The sequence below is a fragment of the Hakea prostrata genome, chromosome 1, assembly GCF_041222555.1.
Source record: "Hakea prostrata isolate BN-2017 chromosome 1, UWA_Hpros_2, whole genome shotgun sequence".
Classification (NCBI taxonomy): Eukaryota; Viridiplantae; Streptophyta; class Magnoliopsida; order Proteales; family Proteaceae; genus Hakea; species Hakea prostrata.
This window is the reverse complement of record NC_142600.1, coordinates 63,562,060-63,584,709: the sequence shown is the minus strand read 5'-3', so window position 1 is coordinate 63,584,709 and position 22,650 is coordinate 63,562,060. Positions and strand designations below refer to the sequence as shown.

The 22,650-nt window shown below is 40.1% G+C and overlaps 1 protein-coding gene across 1 annotated transcript; it reads left to right on the top strand.

Moving 5' to 3' along the window:
- The first annotated feature begins 19,723 nt into the window (after positions 1 to 19,723).
- Positions 19,724 to 22,357, top strand: LOC149029370 (G-type lectin S-receptor-like serine/threonine-protein kinase LECRK3). The gene has a single exon (XM_089141668.1). The coding sequence runs from the start codon at positions 19,776 to 19,778 to the stop codon at positions 22,227 to 22,229; it is 2,454 nt and encodes an 817-aa protein (XP_088997794.1). The 5' UTR covers positions 19,724 to 19,775; the 3' UTR covers positions 22,230 to 22,357.
- Positions 22,358 to 22,650: the final 293 nt, after the last annotated feature.

The window sequence follows — 22,650 nt, the reverse complement described above, 5'->3', positions numbered from 1 at the left end:
AGGCAGAGATGCAAGGTAAAGGGGAGGAAAATGACGGGCTAGCCAACAGGAGGGGCTCAAAGACAATGATAGCATCAGCCAAGGGAACAGGGATAGAGGACGCAAAAAAGATCTGTGGCAAAGGAGCCAAAGGCACAAAGGCCAGCAATGAAGAAGCCAAAGAGAACTCAAGCTAGGGATCCTATGTTGTAAGCACAATAGAAATGGCTTCTAGACTGTTATGGCCAAGAGGAGTGAACCAATCCTGGTTAAGAATCTCTAGCCTACCTAGTGAAGGACGTGACTTGTTCATGTGGGGGAGACATTGAGTTGTATCCAGGGGAGCGACTGGAGGTGGTGCTGAGACCTCAGTCCAAATGTCATTGTATTGAACAGAGTGTTGTGGAGCACCCACCGCATAGGCTTGATGGCCAAATGAGTCACACAATAGGTGTTGTGGCAATTTCCAGTCATACCGAACCTCTTGGAAAAAAGTAACGGCAAAAGCTTTCTTGACAGAGATTATAGAGGGGAGTGGAGACTTAGCCAATCGTCAACACATATTTGAGTAAAAGTCAGGTGCTCCTTCGATTGGGTAATGGAAATGAGAAGAGAAGAGTACCTCGAGCTAATCCCACTAGATTAAGCCCCCAAATGCACCAATAATGAAGAGGAAGCCCATGGAGAGACACCTAGAAAGGTACATAAAAGAAGTCCTCTCTATTGAGATGTAGTTCATGGTGCCATTGCCGAACAAAATGGGCTTCTTCTGGACCCACTAGGCTTCCTGAGCCCTTCTTTTGCTAATGTTATCTGAGAACTTGAATAGGAAGAACCCATAGTCAAGTGGGAAGATCTCCATCACTTTTGAAGGCTTCCATTGTTTAGGCAGAGATGACTACATGATGTGAAAGTAAGGTTAAGAGCCAAGGAAATGGCCAACAATGCAACAGTTCTAGAGAGAGATTTCTTCGTTTAAAGCAATCATCCGGAAGAATACTACACTTTCATCATCAACCAAGGAGGGGAGGGGGGATATGGTGAAGCAGCAAGCTGTTACGAGGTAAAATGGCAAATGAGGCAAAGAGAGAGGACAGAGGCGTGGTTGAGAGGGAAGAGGAGAGTCAGTGATGTCTGGTGGAGAAGGGGTAAAGAGGGGGTTGAAGGAGGTCGGGGGTGAGGTTGGAGGAGGATAGTCCATTCAGTTCCCACAAAGTTCAATTAGCTCAATCAAAACTTCCTCAAGATCATGGGGAGTGAAAGAAGTATATCAGATTCATTTTGGAGGCTGTTTTCTTGATCCGGGGCTTCCCCCTTTCTGTCCTAGTCCTACTTTATCCACATTGCTTGTCTTGAGTTCCATGACTGGGCAAGCATGGTAAACTTTGGAAACTAGAGCCCAAAGGACCAGTCCATTATGGTAGGTCATTTGACTCATGTTTGGTCTTAAATAAGGACTGAGAGGTAATTACATAGTCCTCTCTCAGTTTGGATCATGGTTAAAGATCCTATTATTGATCCTTAACTCACTTCTTCATAAAAGCGAATTCAGGTAGACATCTAGCGTAGTTGGGATTTTTTTTTTTTTTTTTTTTTTAAATTAAAGCTTCATTCGAGTGGTAGACTTAAAAATACAATAAAATTCCTGGACAAGATATTGAAGATATTATTGAAAAATCTTCGAGATTTGACCCAAATGCATCTAAAATATGACTAAGATAACCAAGATGTTACAAAATATTTGAGATATGACCAGATATCCAAGATCTAATGAGTTCAACTCTCATCTGATTTTTTCAATGTCACTGTCCATATCATTGTAGGTATCAACCTTGATAGATACCCATGGTTGTACTAAAATGACCAAAAAGGCTACGATCTAGCTTAATATTGCTTAACTACAGTCATACAAAAATCCTATAGCCAGGGAGACAAAATAGGGCCAATTTGTCATACATTGCACTGACAAAGCCTTCTCAGCTGCAGCATTAGCTAGCATATTAACATCTCTTTTCTAAAGTGAAAAATAGATGACTACAAAGATATAACATATGACTAGACCTTTTTGTTGATCCCATTGTTCACCAAAACCAACAAAATATTAAATGGATGAAGAAAGTGCAACTAAATGCTATTACCCACTTCTTCTTTCTTTTCTTTTTTTATTTTTTTTATTTTTTTTATTTTTTTTATTTTTTTTGTATTTTTTTTGTATTTTTTTTAAATAACATTTCCCTTTGGAAATTTAAATCCTTAAACATTGTAAAATAGAGGGATGCCATCTACTCAAGTACTTGAAATTTTTTGTGTTTTTTTTTGGCAAGAAACATTGAACCAAATAGAATTTCAAAATACATTACAAACTGCAAAGTCTATCACCAGTATATAAGGCATGTAAAATGAAGTTGATGAATCATAGATGCCAAAATATATTGTAACGAAAGAAACTAGAATTAGTAAAAATGATTAAATACAACCTAGTATACAAGGCTCTTACTACTACAAGGTCTGGAATTGCTACATGATTATGTCCTAGGATTGGATAAAATGTAATATCAAATAAAACACATCTGTATCTAGATACAGGTCCACCCTTAGAAACTACCCTCCCAGCTACTCTCCAACTATCCTCCCTCCCTTTCTCTAGCAAGACACACAAGTAGGAATGGGTCCCATCCTGAGGACTTGAGCAAGGATTTAAGCCTTGCTTGTGTTGATTGGAGGGAGAAAGCTAGGTCAGAAGTTAATTGGAAGGGATTATATCCTCGTCACCACCATTTAATAATAATAATAAAAAGGTCCCTAGACGTTCTTTGTTCTAACTAATTGTCACATCCACCCTGCCGGTACCCTATCTGGCATACCCGGGAATGTGATCCACAGTCCAAGGATCAAGCATCGAGGGACCATGCCTCCCACATACGTGATAACACAATCATGAACAATAATAATCAAGGTTAAAGCAATAAACAATAGATATTATGAATAAGATAAGATCAACTAATCAAAGTGCGGAAATAAATAATACCAGGTGTATAAGTGTAATCATGAAAGTGAGAGAATGAGTAAAAGTCACTCTCTCAAAGCAGCGGAAAAGTAGAAAAATCTAGTTAAGTTACAATCCATGTTTAAAGAGTAACTCCAAGCAAGTTAATTACATATCCGAAGTGTTTAACAATAATCCAAGGAAATGGGGCACTATGCAAGGGTTTCTTCTATCCTAATGATCGTCTCCTCATAGGTGTGGACGAAGAAAGCCCAGCACGACCGCTCCCTCACCAAAGTGGGGCTAGCCCTGGTATGTAGAGTAATCCTCTTCGGCACCATAACTCTGATCTTCACCGTAGCTACCACCCAAAGGGTAGTATGAGGAATCAAAGTCCGTCTCGTAGAGTGTGCCATCAGAGTCTTCAATACATGCGGGAAAATCTAACAACATTTGCACAAAAAGAATGAGTTCAAAGAACTCAGCAAGGCAGTAGTTATTCCATAATTTAAAATCATACAAATACAGATCATAACATAATGCAATGTGATATTAGACATATGATACAAATATGAATTTAACTCTATGAATGCTAGTCTCTATGGTAGACATGCTTTAAGCCATAGCACCATACTTCTTTGGGTCGTCAGTCACTCTCCCTCAACCAATTCCGTATCTTGGGACTGCCGTAGTAATTTGGGTAAAGTCCTCTCAAACCATGGTAGGGGATTCGGTCACCACTCTCTCACATCACCATTTGGTATAAGTATTGGTGCATGTAACGGTAAAGCCTAGCCCAATGCAGGTCATCTACTCAGTCATATCAACTCAGATCCAGATACGTCCATTCCTCGCCTCAGGCGATCCTTTCCGGTATCCTTCACACTAGAGTTAGCGTAATCCCGGATTACGGACTCATCAACCCTATTAGTCATCCACAAATAGTAAACAGAAAGCTCTCACGTCCTCTCACAGGTTGGTTACCGGTCTTGAGCCCCCGTGAGCCCAAGTCTAGCTATTTGCAACCTTACCAATAAATGGCCCATTTCGGGTATCCGTAGCATGGTTCATGTCCTCTCTCGGGTTGGTTACCGGTCTTGAGAGTCCATCCAACCTACACTACCACGGGTCGTTCGGTCTCAATGCCCTTCCGATTCGGGTCTGACACGACAAGGACAATCCTAGCCACACAACTAGACAATCCTATGTATGTCATCCTATAACCCGGGAAAGTGTCGATAGGCACCTTCGGAGAACATCCCATACTGTTCCCTCCGATGCCCACAGACAGAAGCGTCAATAGGACACTTCCCAATTCCAAGTTATACCTAGGCAATCACATACTCAAGTCCATCATATCTCATACATTTGATACATCATCATGATACAAGTTATATCATAATATTGAATTGATCCATCATGAATATAAATAACAAGAATAATAAATCGTTCTAACAAGAGTATATGAAATCACAATACTACTGTTCTAAGACATGTATAGCAGTCCTATAATAATCAAAAGCAATTAAGAGACTATGTTCATTAAGTATAAGCACCAAACATAAGTTCATGGCCTAAGTGTTTATGGAGCTTACCTTAGGTTGAGTTGATGATGAATCAAGAATTACCAAGGAATGATCCAAAAGTAGTATTAAGACCCTAAACAGACATAAATAAGAAGTTAGAGAAGAAATCGGGAAGATCGAATGTCGAACGGGTCAAAATTGGCTGAGGTTGCTGTCAGCAACAAGTTTGGTCAATGGCATCGACCAAAGAGGATTGACCAAAATGTCTTTGGGACAGAATAGTGGGTTTTGGGGATTTTGGTCCCGAATTGGTCTTCCGGGGTTCGGATCAATCTAGAACTTGGAGGGATGCTTAAGAACAGTATGAGGACACTACAAATCAAGGACTTTACATAATCTAATGGTCTAAATAGAAAGCCCCAAATTGAGCTACTAAGTTCAAGAGACAAGCATCATAGCATGGATTGAAATTGATTGCATTGACATTGAAAGGGCATGCATTAGCTAAGGAAACTTATAGGAATGTGATTAGGATCATATGCTATTGATAAACATGTACATAGTACACTATATACCTTAGTTTTGTACAAGAAGGCATGATGTTAAGAAGAAAATCAATGAATGTATATGCAAGGCTTGAAATGAGAGTATAGCATCAATAAACAAGTGAGAGGATCATAGGTTAAGCAAGAGTGGACACTTGGAGTGATGGTTGCAAGGTTGCAGCACCATCTCCAAGGTCTCAACAGCAAAAGAGGGATAGAAAAGAATAGAATAGAGAGTGGAAGTGATGAATCATACCTTGTAGTTGTTGATGGAGACAAGGAACAATGATTAACAATGAGTTTTGGTGGAATCTTCTTTACAAATGCCTAGGAGGTGCTTTGGAAAGCTCTCCCCACGTTCTCAAGAGTGATAGTGATTGGAATAGGGCTCAAAACACAAAGCTAGTATAAATAGAATAGGGAATATTCCAATAATCATTAACTTGTCTGTCTGGGAAACTTTGGTCGATGGCATCGACCAAAATATGATTCAACAGAAAAATCAGGTTTTGTTCAGTAACTTTGGACAGGGATTTGGAGGGCTATACAAGGTCAAATTGAATGGGGTTTTCTTCTACAATTCATCAAGAAGTCTAGTTTCGGGGAATACCTTCGGATTGTGTATTATCGTCAATGTCCATGGGCTCGGTCTCCGACTCATAAGTATCAATCAAAAGGGTCCATAAGACTCTTCTACCACCGCTTCGGGTCTTCGGACCTAAAAAAACGGTGGATCCGGGTTAGGGTCAGGGTTAGGATAGGGCTGGATTTTACACTAATACTCCAATTTCTAACATTTCTTGAATGGAGCTATTCGTGATCACCTGCCAAGAGGTAGGATTACCAAAAATAATCATCAAGATAAGGCACTAGTGAAGGTGAATTCCAAATTGTTTCATTGACATGCAAAATTGTATGTTAGAAACCTCCTAATCGATCAAACAAAATATGAACGATAACTTGGTTATTGTCACACCCCACCCGACAGTATCGAATTCGCTTCGACAACCCGTGGGTATGATACACAGCCACAAGATCTCAGTTACACTATCAGTAATAAATAGACACACAATTCCATAACAAAGAGCAAATCGAACAGTTCGATAATTAATAAAGGAATAAAGTTTCCAAAATCCCAAAAATGAATATTGAACGAATCAAGTACGTCTCATTTTTATCTTTAAGTTTTTTTAGGGTTTTCCTCTTCAAATTTCTAAATGAAAGGAGTCATAAGACCCTCCTTCATCCCTTTATCCCATTGGTGAACAACTAGAGCTCTATTCCCGTCCATGGGTGCTGTAAGAGCACTCCATGCATCCATAAGAAGCTTCATGTTCATTTTAACCAGTTTTTGTTGGTGCCTCCTATCACATCCACCCAGCCGGTACCCTCTTTGGAATATCCAAGTGTGTGATCCACAGCCCTGAAGATCAAGTTTAGGGCGATCATATCCCACATAGCACAATAATACAATCAAAAGCAAGAACAAATCACTGTATTCAAGTCACTTAATAATATTAATCAAGAAAGGATTGCAAAAGAATATTAGAGTGTGGATAACAAGATGCCAATCAAAAAATAACTATAGAGTATAACTGAAATATACCCCACAAACAAACGCGGAAGGTAGATTGAAAATCTAAAGCAAAGTCTAAAGCTATTACAATTCAAAATAAAAGTCTAGAAGAACAAGGGTAAACTAGTCAAAATCTTATGTCAATTCTTCTTCTTCTTCAGCTTAGGGTTGTGCTCTTGTTACTTCAAATCAGCTTCTAGCACATGATCCCATCAGGGAATAAGACGATGCCGGCTACCATCAATAGAAGCTGTCAGTGTAGTCCAAACCTGTGTGCTAGTCACACCACTAGTCATGACCTTCTCCATTGAATTCCATAGTTGTACTATGTAGGGAAGGGTCCTCTGAACCGAAGCACGGGTTCTCTTCCGTTCCTACAAAAGCATCTAAAAACATGTCCCCCAAAGGGTAAGCTCAAAAGAACTTAGCAAGTAGTTCAATCACAATAAACATCTTCACACAATCCATAGCAAACATAAATGCAATGATATGAGACAATGAATGTAAGTATGCGTCTAACTCTATATATGCTGATCTCTATTGGCAGACACGCTTTAAGTCATAGCACCATACTCCTCTAGGTAGGTCTCAATCACTCTCCCTCAACTTTTCCGGTATCTTGGGTTCTCCATTGGTAATTGGGTCCTGCATCATTCCCGGACATTCCATGGCTGGGGTTTAGGTCATCACTCTCTCACATCACCATTGGTCAGAGTATTGGCATGTGTTCAAGGTTAAACTTAGCCCAATGCAAGTCATCTACTGAGTCACATCTACTTAGGGTTAGATATGTCCATTCCTTGCTTCCTGCAATCCTTTCTAGTATCTTCCCCCTAGAGTCACTATCTCCTTCTTGGCTATGTAGACTTTTAACCCTATTGGTCATCCACAAATAGTAAACAAAAAGCTCTCATGTTCTCTGACGGGTTGGTTACCGGTCTTAAGTGACCAAGAGCCCAAGTCTACTATTGCAACCCTACCAGTAAATGGCCCCCACAATGTGATTCATGTCCTCTGACGGGTTGGTTACCGGTCTTGAGCACCCACAAATCCCCATTGCTGCCATGGTTCACTCAGTCTTAATTCCCCTTTCGGTAGGGTCAGATATGACAGGGGTTTCCCTAGCCAAACACTTCTAGACCAATCTTAGGTATGTCAACCAGTAGTCAAGGAAAGAGTCAAGGGGCACCATAGGAAAGTGTCCCATACCACCTCCACTAGTGTCCAAATACATAAACGTCAAAAGGGCATTCCCCATTCCACAACTACAACCTAGGCATTCACATCAAACCATAATTCCATACATCACACAATTAAGTCAAATTCACATTCACATCATTCAAGATCCATTTTAGTATGTAAATCATAATATGAATATGCTACTGTAATTATAGAAGTAATATGATGTAAAGAAAGTAAAACAACAATAGCTAAATCATGCATTCAAGTCATATCACAACAAGGCATATAAGTATGCATATTGTGAGTGAATGTACTCACCTTGAATTCTGAATCTATAACCTTCAATTGAGAGATCAGAGAACAAATCCAAAATCACCTAAACAAGCTTAAAGAAACATGTATAGACCATAAGAAACAAATCCAAAAGATCGAAGTCGAAACAGAGACAAAATAGGGAATTCTGTTGTCGGCAACTTGCATGGTCGATGGTCCTTGGTTAATGGTATCAACCAAGAGGATCGACCAAGCAGACATTGTTCGGATATAATCTCCAATTTTTTATCAGAAACTAGCTGAAACACATCGGAACACTCCTAAATTAACAGGAAAATTCTAAAACAACATACCAAGACTATCTATGAAGGTTTAAACATCTAACAAGGTCAAAGGAATAGAATTCTAGTAAAACACCTATTAGGTTACAACCGCAGATCATCACGGAAAGGCTAGAATGAAAGGGGATTCATTCAAAAGGATAGAAAATAGTAGATCATCTATTGAATACTAATAAGAAACAAATCTAACACAGATTAGAAAAGAAAGCTAAGTAAGAGTAGATCATTCTATTAATACTAGATCAAATACATGGAGAAACACCATATGGCTTCAAGGGAGAACATAGAGTGAATGGGGATTCACTCTAAGACAAGGAGATTAGAGGTTGGGTCATTACAGTGGTGTAATACCTTCCTCATATTCAAAACCACAAGAGAATACAGTAGAGAGAGTAGATCAAAGAAGAAAGAGATTGAGTACTAACCTTGAAGAAGAGTAATCAAAGAGGGAATCCTTGGTAGAATGCTTGGGGATCTTCCTTGGCTTAAGGAGGAGGCTATAGAGTTCTTCCCACGTTCTCCAACAGTTAAGAGGCAAAATATTCAGGTTTAGACCGAGGTTACAATATATAGGGGATCCAAAATCCAAAACTTCCAAAATTAGACAAATCTATTTTCCGGAGTTGATTTGGTCCCCCTTTTCCAGCTTGCTGAATTTTGGATCTTCAGGGTCAAAACCAACACTTAGGCCTTCAACCAACTTAGGGAAAGGTCTGACCTGACTTCCTAGGACCTTCCAAAGCTATCAACATTAAACTCAAGGTCCAACTTCCAAGTCAAACACCAAGTATTTCACTTCATCATCCAAAACAAACAAGGTGTCCAGGTTAGGTTTAGGTGGGATTTCACACCTCCAGTATCTCTTCCGTAGAGTTCTCTTATAGATACAAGGCTTCTTCTATTCCTGCATAACCATCTGAGAAATAAAGCAAGATATCACAAGGAATGAGTTCTAACGAACTCAGTAAGGCAACAATCACTACATACCAGGATAGCATGATAATATGGAAACAAATGATGATACGAAAATGCTAAGTTTGTATCTAAGTTCTCTAACTATGCTCGTCTCTATCTAGGAAAACATACATTAAGATATAGGCTAGCCCTCCTTTGGGTAGGTCTTGTCACTTTGATTCTTCAAGACACCCAAGCCGTCTTTTGGAATCTCAGGTAAGGGGTATTGTCACACCCCATCCAACTAGATTTAGTCATGCCTAAATACACGTGGGGCTGATATACTATAGGATCTAGGTTTATGAAAGGATTGTTTAATCAAAGGGCAAGATTATACTATAGTATTATACTATATCTATAACACCACACGATATAGTATAATCAAAGGGCAAGAAAAGATTAAAGTGACAAGTATTAAACAAGTATTAAAATTGAGTTATTCATAATTTAAGTTCAAGATCACAATTCGAAGTTAGTCCAGGTCAAATCAAATATCGAGTTTAAGAAATGATTGTTTAACAATGAAAGTCTACTTTCTCAAGAGGCTCAAAATGCTATAGGGTCCAAATCTATTAGTTGGATAAAGATATAGCACATAGTGACAAGGGCAACTACTATGTCATAAGTGATCATTGTAGCCTCAAAAGCAATTAGCTCTGTAGGAGCAATCCGAGCATGGCCACGAATCTTCATGCGATACCATCTCCTCACTAGCTGGTCACTCATAGCATTCTGTCTACGGCAAATTCTCCATTTGAATGGAGTCCTCATAACCTATGGTGATATCTAAAAAGCATATACATAAAAGGAATGAGTCCAACAGAACTCAGTGAGGTCAACATGACCATATATCGTGCATCCATCATACATTTCCATAAGCAATCCATGTATAGTATGTAATGAGATGAGTGAATGAATAAGTATGCAAGTATGCTCTTAACTCTAGCAATGGAGTCTCTATGGTAGACAGACATTAAGTTATACACCAGCCTCCTCTAGGTGGTCTCGTCACTCTCCCTCAACAAGAGATGTCTATTGGGTTCTCCACGATACTTGGGTCAAGTCACATCAAACCGTGGTTGGAGATTAGGTCACCACTCTCTCACATCACCATTGGTCTAAGAATTGGTGCATGTCACGCATAAACCTAGGCCAATGTAAAGTCATAAAGTCTCATACATGTGGTTCAGATATCTTTCCTTATGCCTAGTGCCCTGTTGGTTCAATATCCTTCTCCACCTAGGAATGAAATCCTCAACAGGAGGCATATATTGGACCCCATTCCTCAACCCTATGGTCAACCGCATATGTTGGGGCGGATGCCTCTCATGGCACTCAAGCCATCTTTTGGATGCCCCATGAGCCCAACCCTAACATATGGAACTCTAAGATCTTATGATGACAGTGGGTTTGCTCGATGCCCATAGAACCCATCCACTGCCATCATAGATCACTCGGCTTCAATACCCCTGCCGAAAGGGTAGTAGTACTCAAGGGCTCACTAGTCAGCACATTTAGACATTTATTGACCATATACCTAGGTCTAGGTGAATGAAAAGTCACAAGGGTAATGGGATAGTTTCCTACCATCCAATCCACACATACACATTGTTTCAAATCATCATTCAAGTAATTTGAATAATAAATAAACATAAAACCACATTACCTTCCGTTCACTCAAAGTCACACACAATTCATAATAGATATAAAATATCAATGTAAATGAAAATTTAAACAACACTAATAAATACGCAAGATATGGCAATGTATTTTCTCACCTGTCAAAGACAATAACAATCTCTAAGGTCTAATGAAATCAACAAAATAGAGGAAAGTGACCCAAAATAACCCTAGAAACATGAAAAATCAAATGAGCAACAATCAGGGATCGACCGGGGCTCAAAGGGGGCCAAAAAACACACCCAAACTAGGGGGTTGATTGAGCCTCCCAAGGCTAGTTGACCGCCCACCCTAGGGCTGTGACCAATTTGGTCGATGTTGAGCTCATTTCAAAACCAACTCAAAAGGAGGGGTTTTTGGGTCTTCACTAGAACAATAATAGGGTCCCCAAAACACCCTTCAATCACCAAGATTAGTTCCCAAATGAAAAGCCCCAATTTGGGCTCTTTGAGTTGCCCGTGGACATCTCAGAGAGGTTGAATTGGTGTAAAATACAAAGGGTTGCATTAACCAACATTCAACGGAGTTGGGAGACATAAAAGGGAGACAAGATTAAGCAATGATTGCTACCCAACATCAACCACCACCACCACATAGCATTTAATATCCATAAATGTCTTCAAAAGTAGTTGGAAAAGAAGGGTTTCATGAATGTCTTACCTCTACACACGCTTATTGCAATGAATCCTGCATCAGTGCTTCACCACGTGCAAGGAATCTACCAAACTACAAGGTTTTCTCCACTCCCAATGTCACATCCACCCAGCCGGTACCCCATTTGGAATACCCGGGATGTGATCCACAGTCCAAGGATCAATGATCTGAGGTCCATGCCTCCCACATACACGGTAACACAATCATGAACAGTAATAATCAATGGTAAAAACAGCTAATACCAAGTATCATGAATAAGATAAGAGTAACTAAATCAGAGTGCGGAATATAGATAATAATAAAGTGTGATCAAAATCATAAAGGGTGAGAAGGTGTGGTAGTCACCCTCTCAGAGCAGCGGAAAAGAAGTAAATCCAGTTAGTTACATATCCGAGTATCACCAAAATAATTCAAAGACAAGTTAATTACAATATCCAAGGTTCCACAAATACACCAGGGGAATGGGGCACTATGCTAGGGTTTCTTCTATACTAATGGTAGTCTCCTCAACAGTACGGATGAAGTAAACCCAGCGTTGCCGCTCCCGCACAACTGTGGGGCTAACCCTGGTGCGGATAGTAATCCTCCTCGGCTCCAATATACGGATCCTCACCGACACCACTACCCGGAGGGTAGTATGTGGAATCATAGTCCGCCTCATAGGAGGTGCCATCGTAATCTTCGGTACCTGGAATGTAATCTAAAACATTTGCACAAAAAGGAATGAGTTCGAAGAACTCAGCAAGGAAGTTATTCCATAATTAGAAACCATACACATTCAGAACATATAATAATGCAATGTGATATGGAACATATGATGCAGATATGAGCCTAACTTTATGAATGCTGGTCTCTAAGGTAGACATGCTTTAAGTCATAGCACCGTACTTCTCTGGGTTGTCAGTCACTCTCCCATTTCCATATCTTGGGAATGCCCGGGGAAGATCGGTAAAGTCATCAAAAAGCCGTGGTAAGGGGATCAGTCACCGCTCTCTCACATCACCATTTGGTCAAGTACTGGCGCATGTCACAGTAAAGCCTAGCCCAATGCAAGTCATCTACTCAGTCGGTCAAGTCAGATTCAGATACGTCCATTCCTCGCCCCCGGCGATCCTTTCCGGTATCCTTCACACTAGAGTCAGCGAAATCCCGGATTTCGGACTCATCAACCCTATTGGTCATCCACATATAGTAAACATGAAGCTCTCACGTCCTCTCACGGATTGGTTACCGGTCTTGAGCGCCCGTGAGCCCAAGTCTATCCATATGCAACTCTACCAATAAATGGCCCCTTTTAGGTATCCGTAGCATGGTTTATGTCCCCTACCGGATTGGCTACCGGCCTAGAGCGCCCATCCAACCATACACTACCACGGGTTGTTCGGTCTCAATGCCCTTCCGATTCGGGTCTGACACGACAAGGATGAACCTAGCCACACAACTAGACAATCCTATGTATGTCATCCAATAACTCGGAAAAGTGTCGATAGGCACCATCGGAGAACATCCCATACTATTCCCTCCGATGCCCAAAGACAGAAGTGTTAGTAGGACACCCCCAAATCCCAAGTCATACGTAAGCAATCACACATCAAATCTCATCATTTCTCATGCATCCAATGCATATTCACAATAGTAATCAAATCATGATATTGAAACGAATCATTATAATCATAAGCAAATCAAAATGATAAAGTAACCCAACAAAGTATAAAGATTTAAATGCTACTGTTCTAACACATGTGTAACAGTCACATAATGATTGAAAGGATATTTAGGGATCTTATTCTTTAAATAAAGCACAGTTCAATATTTGATGACTTATATGTTTATGGATATAACCATCCTTACCTTGGATGAGTTGATGATGAATTGAGAATACCAAGAATAGTCCAATAGAATTGTTAAGGCCCTAAACAAACATCAATAATAAGTTAGAAAAGAAGTCGGGAAGATCGGATGTCATTTGAGTCAAAACTGACCAAGGTTGCTATCAGCAACAACTTTGGTCGATGGTCTTGGTCGATGGTATCGACCAAAAGTATCGACCAAAATTGTCCTCGGGCAGAATAGTGGATTTTGGGGATTTTGGTCCGAAATGAGTCTTCCGGTGTTCGGATCAATCTGAAACTTTGAGGCATACTTAACAACAGTAGTAGAACACTATAAATCAAGGAATTAACCCAATCCAATGGTCCAATTAAAAAGCCCCAATTTGAGCTATCAAGTTCAAGTGATAAACATCATGGCATGAGTTGGAATTGATTGCATTGATGAGGAATAGCATGCAATAGCTAGAGAAACTAATAGAAATTCGATTGGAATCATATGGCAATGTTAAACATGAACATAATACACTCTATAGCTCAGTTTAATATCAAATGGTATGATGTTAATAGGTAAATCATGGAATACATATGCTAGGCATGAGATATAAGGATTAGCATCAATGAATGGCTAAGGGAATCATGGATTGAGCATGAGTAGGCACTTGAAGTGGTGGTTGCAAGGTTGCAGCACCATTCCAAATGTCCCATTAGCAAGATGAAAATAGAAAAGTGTAGAAAAGGGTAGGGTAGAGAGTGGAATGAAGAGTCATACCTTAGTGTGGAAGATGAAAACAAGAATCAATGATAAACTAAGTGTCTTTGAGGAGATACCCTTCACACTAACCAAGGAGCTGCTTTGGAAAGCTCTCCCCACGTTCCCAGGTGAGAAAAATGATTGCAAAAGGCTCAAGGCTCGAGGTCATATTAAATAGAAAAGGAATATTCCATGGAATCATTAACTTGGCAGACTGGGACATTTTGGTCGATGGTCCTTGGTCGATGGTATCGACCAAAATGATCGACCAAAATATTTTCAGCAGAAAACTCAGGTTTAGAACAGCAACTTCAAGTAGGGATTTGAAAGGCTATACAAGGTCAAATTGAGTGAGGTTTTCTTCCACAATTCAATCAAGAAGTCTAGTTTCGGGGAATACCTTCGGATTGTGCACAAGAGGTCATTTGGTACATCAACCATATTAATCTCCTCTGATGCGCAAACTTTCCTTAAACACCGTCAATGCATTTAAGCAAGGGGTATCATTGTCAATGTCCATGGGCTCGGTCTTCGAATCATGATCATCAATCAGAATGGTCCATAAATCTCTTCTTCCACCGCTTCGGGTCCTCGGATCTGAATACAACAGTGGATATGGGTCAGGGTCAAGGTTAGAATAGGGCTGGATATTACACCCAAGCTCTTATCCTCTCTCTAGCATACAGAAATGCGTTTATGAGGAGAAAGAAACATAAAATAGGGTTTTAAACTTGAAATCCCAAAAACTGGGCTTTGTTTCTTCTTCATGTGAAAGCCAATTTTGACAGGCTTCAGAGGGTAGAAAGGTCTTCAAGGCCTAATCAATGGTATAATCTACCTTGGCATTTGAGTTCTCTAGCACCAGTTTTGGGCATGCCAAAACCTCCTTTTAATGCCTTTCAGACTTTCTCTCTCCTCCTAGACTTCATTAGAGTGGCCGAGTCTCCTTAGTGGTCATCCACTTCTATAGGTTCAACTTCTAAATCTCTGCGATCAACCCAAATGGTACAAGTTGTCATCTACTCATACTTTGGATTCGCGGTACTAAAATCAATGGGTTAATGGGTTAGGATTCTAGGGGATTTCATAAGTATGGTCCACATCATCAACCATGGCTAGGGTATAGGTCCACACTCTCTCACCACAACCTTTGGTCTGAGTATTGGCACATGTTAGAGATTCTAAACCCATTGCAAGGTCACACAGTAAAACACTATATGTGGTCCAGATACCTTTCTTCATGCCTAGTGCCCTTTTGGTCCAATATCCTTCTCCACTTAGGAACGCTAACCCTCACGACACCCAAGCCGTCTTTTGGATTCCTATGAGCCCAACCCTAACATATGCAACCCTATCATTGCATGATAACAATGGGTCTACGTCTCCTCATGACACCCATGCAGTCTTTTGGATGCCCACAAGATCCAACCATTGCCATCATGGGTCACTTGGCTTCAATACCCATGCCGAAAGGGTAGTAACATGTAAGGGTAATCTAACCATGCATCTAGAACTCCTAGTCATGAAGGATAGTAACTATGAAAAGTGCTAGGGGCATCAGAGATAGTGTCGCATACAACAACCTCTGATATCACAAGCCAAGAATATCGGGCTAGGTATTCCCCAAGTCATAGTCGCACCAAACAACAACAATCCACAACATGAAGAGAATAAAAGTACAATGAGCATTATTCATGATTCATAATTAATAAGTAAACAAGTATGACAGTAATTACAACAACCTATAGAGTCATTGACACACTTGGAATAATAAATAGATCTATATACAAAACAATCTAGTTATATATGTAATTGTGTCCTTACTTGACTTAGTGGAAAAATACGGATAAACGTGCTAAGTGCTCACAACTCCTAGATTATGTTCATAAAGTTACATTAGAGTTCAGCATTCAAAGTGAGCAAAAACAACTTCAAAATAGTCTCTAGGAACCGATCGGTTGCTCAAGGTGGTTGGTCAAATCAATCGACCAGCTTAAGCGACCGTCAGTCTTTCGGGCAATTTTCCAAGTTCGAAATTCGAACTTTTGATCATCCATCCTCAACATATTTTGGGATGATCTCGAGCCTAAATCACGTTCTTAGAGCACTATAGAAGCCTCTTCAATCAACGAGAAAACTAACACAAGACTTATCATATTTGGGAATATAATCTCCTTCAAAGAGTAACTGCCATTAAAATAGATATAAGATCTATTCTCCCAGCGATTTGATTGGAAACGATAGAAATAATGATTCTTCACCTCCAATCAATTTCCAGAAAGATTCAAAAGAAAAACTACTCTCTAAAGGTGAAGAAGTTAATAGAAAACAGAGAGTAGTTCAACTAACCTAAAGTCCAATGGTCAACCCAAACTCCGTGAAACTCTCTACAAATTGAGGTCTTCTTCTTCTCCATGTGCTTTCTGACATTGTAGCCATCCCCAGTACTCTAGAACATTAAAATAATGCAAAATTAAATAGGGTGTTGGAGGGCAAATCAGGTAATTTTCCATTCGACTGCTAGGGGTGGCGGTTGCTTGGTCAATTGACCGCCTTAAGCAACCGCCCCTAGTACTTTTTAGTAATTAGGCATTTTGCTCTCCGGTTGATCCTTAGCTCTGTTACAACCTCAACCAACATGTAGAGGGCTCTTACCTTGCTTATAGACTACATCCAAACTTGACGTTCTCCAACTGGAAATCCTCCTGCCCAATCCATCTGGGTTTTGGCTGGATCTTCTTCCAATTTCAATTATGGCAGATTCTTCACCAACTTCATCCAGATCCAAGGGCTCTGGGGCCAAAACATGGGCTTCAATTTGGATGGCCCACAGCTTCTTTCGACTAAAGGCTCAGGTACTTGGGCCTTCAATTCAAGTTTAGGGTTAGGATTATGTGGGCTATTACATCCTCCCCTCCATAAAGAAATTTCGTCTTCGAAATTGCAAGGTACCTGTGTGTCTGAAAAGGTAAGGATATCTAGCTCTCATCTCGTCTTCTTTTTCTCAAGATGCTTCTTCCGAGATGTGATTCTTCCATCTAATCTTCACTAGAGGTATGGTCTAATTTCTTAATTGTTTGTCCTTGCAGTCTAGAATTTCCATAGGTTCTTATTCATAGGTCAAATGTGCGCTCAAACTTTTAGGATCTTGCTGGAGAAGATGTTTCGAATTCACTAAGCACTACCTCAGTGGAGGTGGTATGGGACCCTTTCCTATGGTGCCCTTTGGCGTTTTCCCTGACTACTGGTTGACATACCTAGGATTTGTCTAGTAGTGTTTGGCTAGGAATACCTTATTATATCAGACCCGATTCGGAAGGGTATTGAGACTGAGTGACCAGTGGCAGCAATGGGGATTTATAGGCGCTCAAGACAGGTAACCAACCCGTGAGAGGACATGAATCACATTGTGGATGCCATTTATTGGTAGGGTTGCAAATAGTAGACTTGGGCTCATGGGCGTTCAAGACCGGTAGCCAACCGTGTGAGAGGATATGAAAGCCTCCCGTTTATTATTTGTGGATGACTAATAGGGTTAATGAGTCTGTAGTCCGAGTTGGTTGTAGCTATAGGATACGCTGACTCTAGTGAGAAGGATACCGGAAAGGATCTCCCGGGGCGAGGAATGGACGTATCTGGATCTAAGTTGATATAACTAAGTAGAAGACTCGCATTGGGCTAGGCTTAGCCTTGACATGCACCAGTACTCAGACCAAACAATGATGTGAGAGAGTGTTGACCTAAACCCCAGCCAAGGTTGTCTGGAAGGTTTTAGGACCCATTACCAACCGAAAGAGAGTGATTTAGACCAGACCCAAAGGAGTATGATGCTATGACTTAAAGTATGTCTGCCAATAGAGATCAACATACATACATTGAGTTAGAAGCATACTTGCATATATTGTTTCATATCATGGTATATATGTTTTCTTGTGTTTGCATGTGAAGATGCTTATGGTGTTTGGATTACTTGCTAAGTTCTTTTGAGCTCACCCTTTGGGAGACTTGTTTTTAGATGACATTGTAGATCCGGAAGAGAACCTGTGCCACAGTACGAAGGACCTTTCCTTATATGGTACAACTCCGGAAGTCTCTCGACAAGGTGTTGACCAGCGAGGCAGCAAACACTCAGATTTGGACTGCATTGATGTCTCCTATAGGATGAAAAAAAGAAAAAAGAAAAAAGAAAAAGAAAAAGGAAAGAAAGGATAAAAGGCCATTTAATGCCCAAAATGCCTTTACAGTCATTTCAATCATCCACCGTTAAGATTGGCCACACATACAACAAAAGATCCAATAACTATAGAAGTAGGTGCAGGATTAAGTGCAAATTGCAAATTTTAAATTTAATTACATTATAGTCCAAAAGATTTCTTTCTTTTCTTATATTTTTCTTTCCCCTTCCTCATTCATGCTGTGACATTGAGGAATGTGAATTTAATCATCTCATTATCAAATTAGGTTGACTCCTATATTGAATACTTATTGGAACTTAAACTGATAAGGAAGTGTTTCAATTATCTAAAATCCAATGTAACTGACACACTTAAACCATGTTTGCTTAGCAAGAGATGGATAGAACGGAAAAGAAAAGAATAGAAAACTTAAAATGAATAAAAAATAAGGCTTTGTATTTTGTCGTCTTTTTTTTTTTTTTCTTCTTTTGTAGTAATGCTTGGTATTTTGTCAATGGCTAAGGAAACAAAATATCATTTTCATATATAATTCATAAAAAAATTATATTAACTATAATATTAATTTTTTTAAGAAAAAGAAAAGCGATTTCACTAAGAGGAAAACAAGAACATGAATCTTAGGTTTGATATTACACTAGAATACTTATTGAGAAGACTCTACTAAGTTTTTTATGAGCTTTACTTGGATGCACAACAGTCGGTTGAATCGAAACTTATGGTTGAGACCAATTACCAACTATTTGTTTTACAATTACCAAAAAATCACTTACATCAAACGAAGTAAAACGAATGATCAACATGATAAGCTTCAATCTGGACCATAAACTTCATGGTACTCACTAAAACAATTTTCATTTTTTTTACATTCACACGTTCCAAGCTCCCCTGGTAAGAAGTTGAACATATCCATTATAAGAGTGAGAAATCTACAAGAAATTGACAAAATATTATTCTCTAACCACAAAAAGAGTATCCGGTGACTCGCTATCAAAGTCAACACTATTATTTACCCAAAAAAAAAAGGAAAAAAAGTTAACACTATTAAATTTTTATATTTCTCATAAACAATTTTTGTTTTCCTCCTGCTTCTCTTCCATCTGCAGGTGCAATAGTTAATAAAAATATCCTACTCCTAAAAACAATAATTGAAAAAAAGTCAAGCCCTCACCTTCAGTCGTGAATTTTTTATCCAATTGGTATGTCCCTGCCTTGGAGTAAACGTTTCTTCCTTCAGAGAGCTAACTTGTTAAGACAGTCAAATCTTGCTCATAAAACTTTTGAGCTCTTTGGCAAATAGCTTATGGCCATGATTTCCAGTCTTGCCTTTCCTGTTATCCTCTTCATCTTGTCTCTTCTTTTTCTCCTCTTGGTTGGCTGTGAAGCTAGAGTGGCGTTGGATTCTCATCTCATAGCTGGCGATGGAGGTTCATGGATTTCACCTTCCGGTGATTTTGCCTTCGGATTTCGCTCCCTTGAAGATAAGGATTTCTTCTTGCTCTGCATCTGGTTCAACCGAATACCAGATCAAACTATTGTTTGGTACGCCGATGGTGGTAACCCAGCACCCAGAAATTCCATAGTTGATCTTACCAATGATGGTCAGTTGGTGCTTACAAACCCTGAAGGCCATCCTTTGTGGAAAGCTGAAACGATCGATCCCGGATTTGTGGCTTACGCTGCCATGCTCGACAATGGCAACTTCGTGCTTGAAAGCGAGAACTCTGGTCGCATATGGGAGAGCTTCAGCCAACCCACAGACACATTGTTGCCTGGACAGACACTGCAAGTGGGTAGCAGTCTTTCTTCTCGGCAATCGAGCACTGACTACTCAAGGGGAATGTTTCAGCTCCGATTACTCCATAATGGAACCCTCGTTCTCAATCTTGCTCCCCTGCCTTCTTATTTTCCTTACCCTCCCTACTTTGCTATTGGGGCTAATCCAGCTGATCATCGTTCGACGTTGGTCTTCAATGAATCAGGCCATCTTTATATAAAATGGAGTGATGGATACATGGTGGATCTCTCACCACCCAACAGACTGCCAAGTGCTGATTTCTATCACAGGGCGACCCTTGGTGTCCGTGGAGCATTTTATCTGTATGCCCATCCAAAGCCTTCTCATGGTGGTGGTACTAAAGAATGGTCAATCGAGAAAACATTTCCCAAGGATGTCTGTGACATGAAAGGGTTACTAGGCAGTGGTGCTTGTGGTTATAATAGCTACTGTGAAGTAGTTAATGGGATGCCCAAATGCAAATGTCCACCTGAATACTCACTAACTGATCCAAACAACAGTTTTGGTGGCTGCAAACCAAATGCCCCAATTGTTTGTGAAGATGGTGAGTCTGGTTCTCCTGAGAGTCTTTTTGAGTTCAAGGAGTTGAAAGGCACAAATTGGCCATTATCTGAATACGAAAGGATTGAGCCCGTTAGTGAGGAGGACTGCAAGAACTCTTGCTTGCTGGACTGTTATTGTGCAGTTGTTACCTATAAGAATCTAAGATGCTGGAAGAAGAGGCTTCCTCTCTCCAATGGGAGGAGGTTCAACGCAAACTACCGTTATAAGGCTTTCTTCAAGGTAAGGCCTGCAAAATCTTCAAGCATGAAGAAGAAAGTTCAAACAATAGCTATCTTGTATGGATCAATGGGTGGTTCTGTATTTATGATCAACTTCCTATTGTTAGCTGCAATTTGTCTGACTGCTTTTATTGCATACCAAAGAAGATCACTAGTTTCCAGCATTTCAGAGATAGATCTGGACTGGAATCCTCTCCAACCTCAGACAGGGCAGGGGCAGGTAATTGGGGACGAGCCAGATCTGACTAATCTGCAATCATTTACGTACAAAGAACTCGAAGAAGCAATAAATAGTTTCAAGGAAATATTGGAAGAGGATGATTTTAGCATTGTTTACAAAGGTCTGCATGCTCTAGGATCTTATAATCTGGTTGCAGTCAGAAGCCTAAAGAATCAGGTTCAAGAAGGTGAGAGTGAATTATTTCAAACAGAGGTAAGTGTGATGGGCCAGATAGACCACAGGAATCTGGTTCAATTGCTAGGGTTTTGTGAGGAACGGCCACCCAGGCTTTTGGTATATGAGTTCATGAGCAAAGGCTCTTTAGCAAGATTTCTCTTTGAATCCCCAAAGCCTCATTGGGATCAAAGAACCCGGATTGCAGTCGGGATTGCAAGTGGCCTAGCATACTTGCATGAAGAATGCTGCCCCCAGATCATCCACTGTGATATAAAGCCTCAAAACATACTCTTGGACGATTTTTTCTGCCCAAAGATTTCTAACTTTGGATGGGCAATGACAATGATGCCTGGCGAGGTCTTAACTTGTAGAAGGACTAGAGGGACTGCAGAATATTTGGCACCAGAGTGGAACCCGAGAGAGCCGAATACAGAAAAGAAGATCACTGTAGAGGTGGATGTTTATAGCTTTGGTGTGATGTTGTTGGAGATTATATCTTGTAGGAGTGCTGCTGATACAGCATGGAGTGGAGAAAACAACATAACATTCACGGGCTGGGCTGTTAACTGCTACAGAAATTGGGAGCTTGAAGATTTGGTGGATGGGGATATGGAGGCCATTGGGGATGAAGAGAGGCTAGTCAGTTGGTTGATGGTAGCAATTTGGTGTATTAACAAGAAGCCATCGGAGAGGCCTACAATGAAGATGGTGTTACAGATGCTTGAAAGAACTGTCGGTGTTTCTACTCTTCGATCTTCTTCCTTAAGCTCTTCCTGTTAAAAATTGTTGTCACTGTTGTTTCAATTCATTCACAGCATTGAAATTGACACACTAATTTTCTGCTTCAAACACTATATACAGCTTTTACATTGCACCGCAAATTCTATTCTGATGCACAGCTGATTCCTTTGACACTAATTAAGATCTTTGCTTCTCTTACTAAATCTGAATATACTCTTCCTTGGTTCATTTACTATATATATATATATATATATATATATATATATGATGTGGAGAAAATATGATCGAACCTGGTTCATACTTGGTTTGACCTTCAACTCCAGTCGAGACGAAAGGATTCGACTCGCTTCCAAGCGAGCCGGGTCCAGGAGGTAGCTTGCTGAGGAAGAAAACTAAATCAGCAACAAGCACGCTCTAATCCAACTTATGGATTAGGTTAATTACCCTAATGATGGCAGAC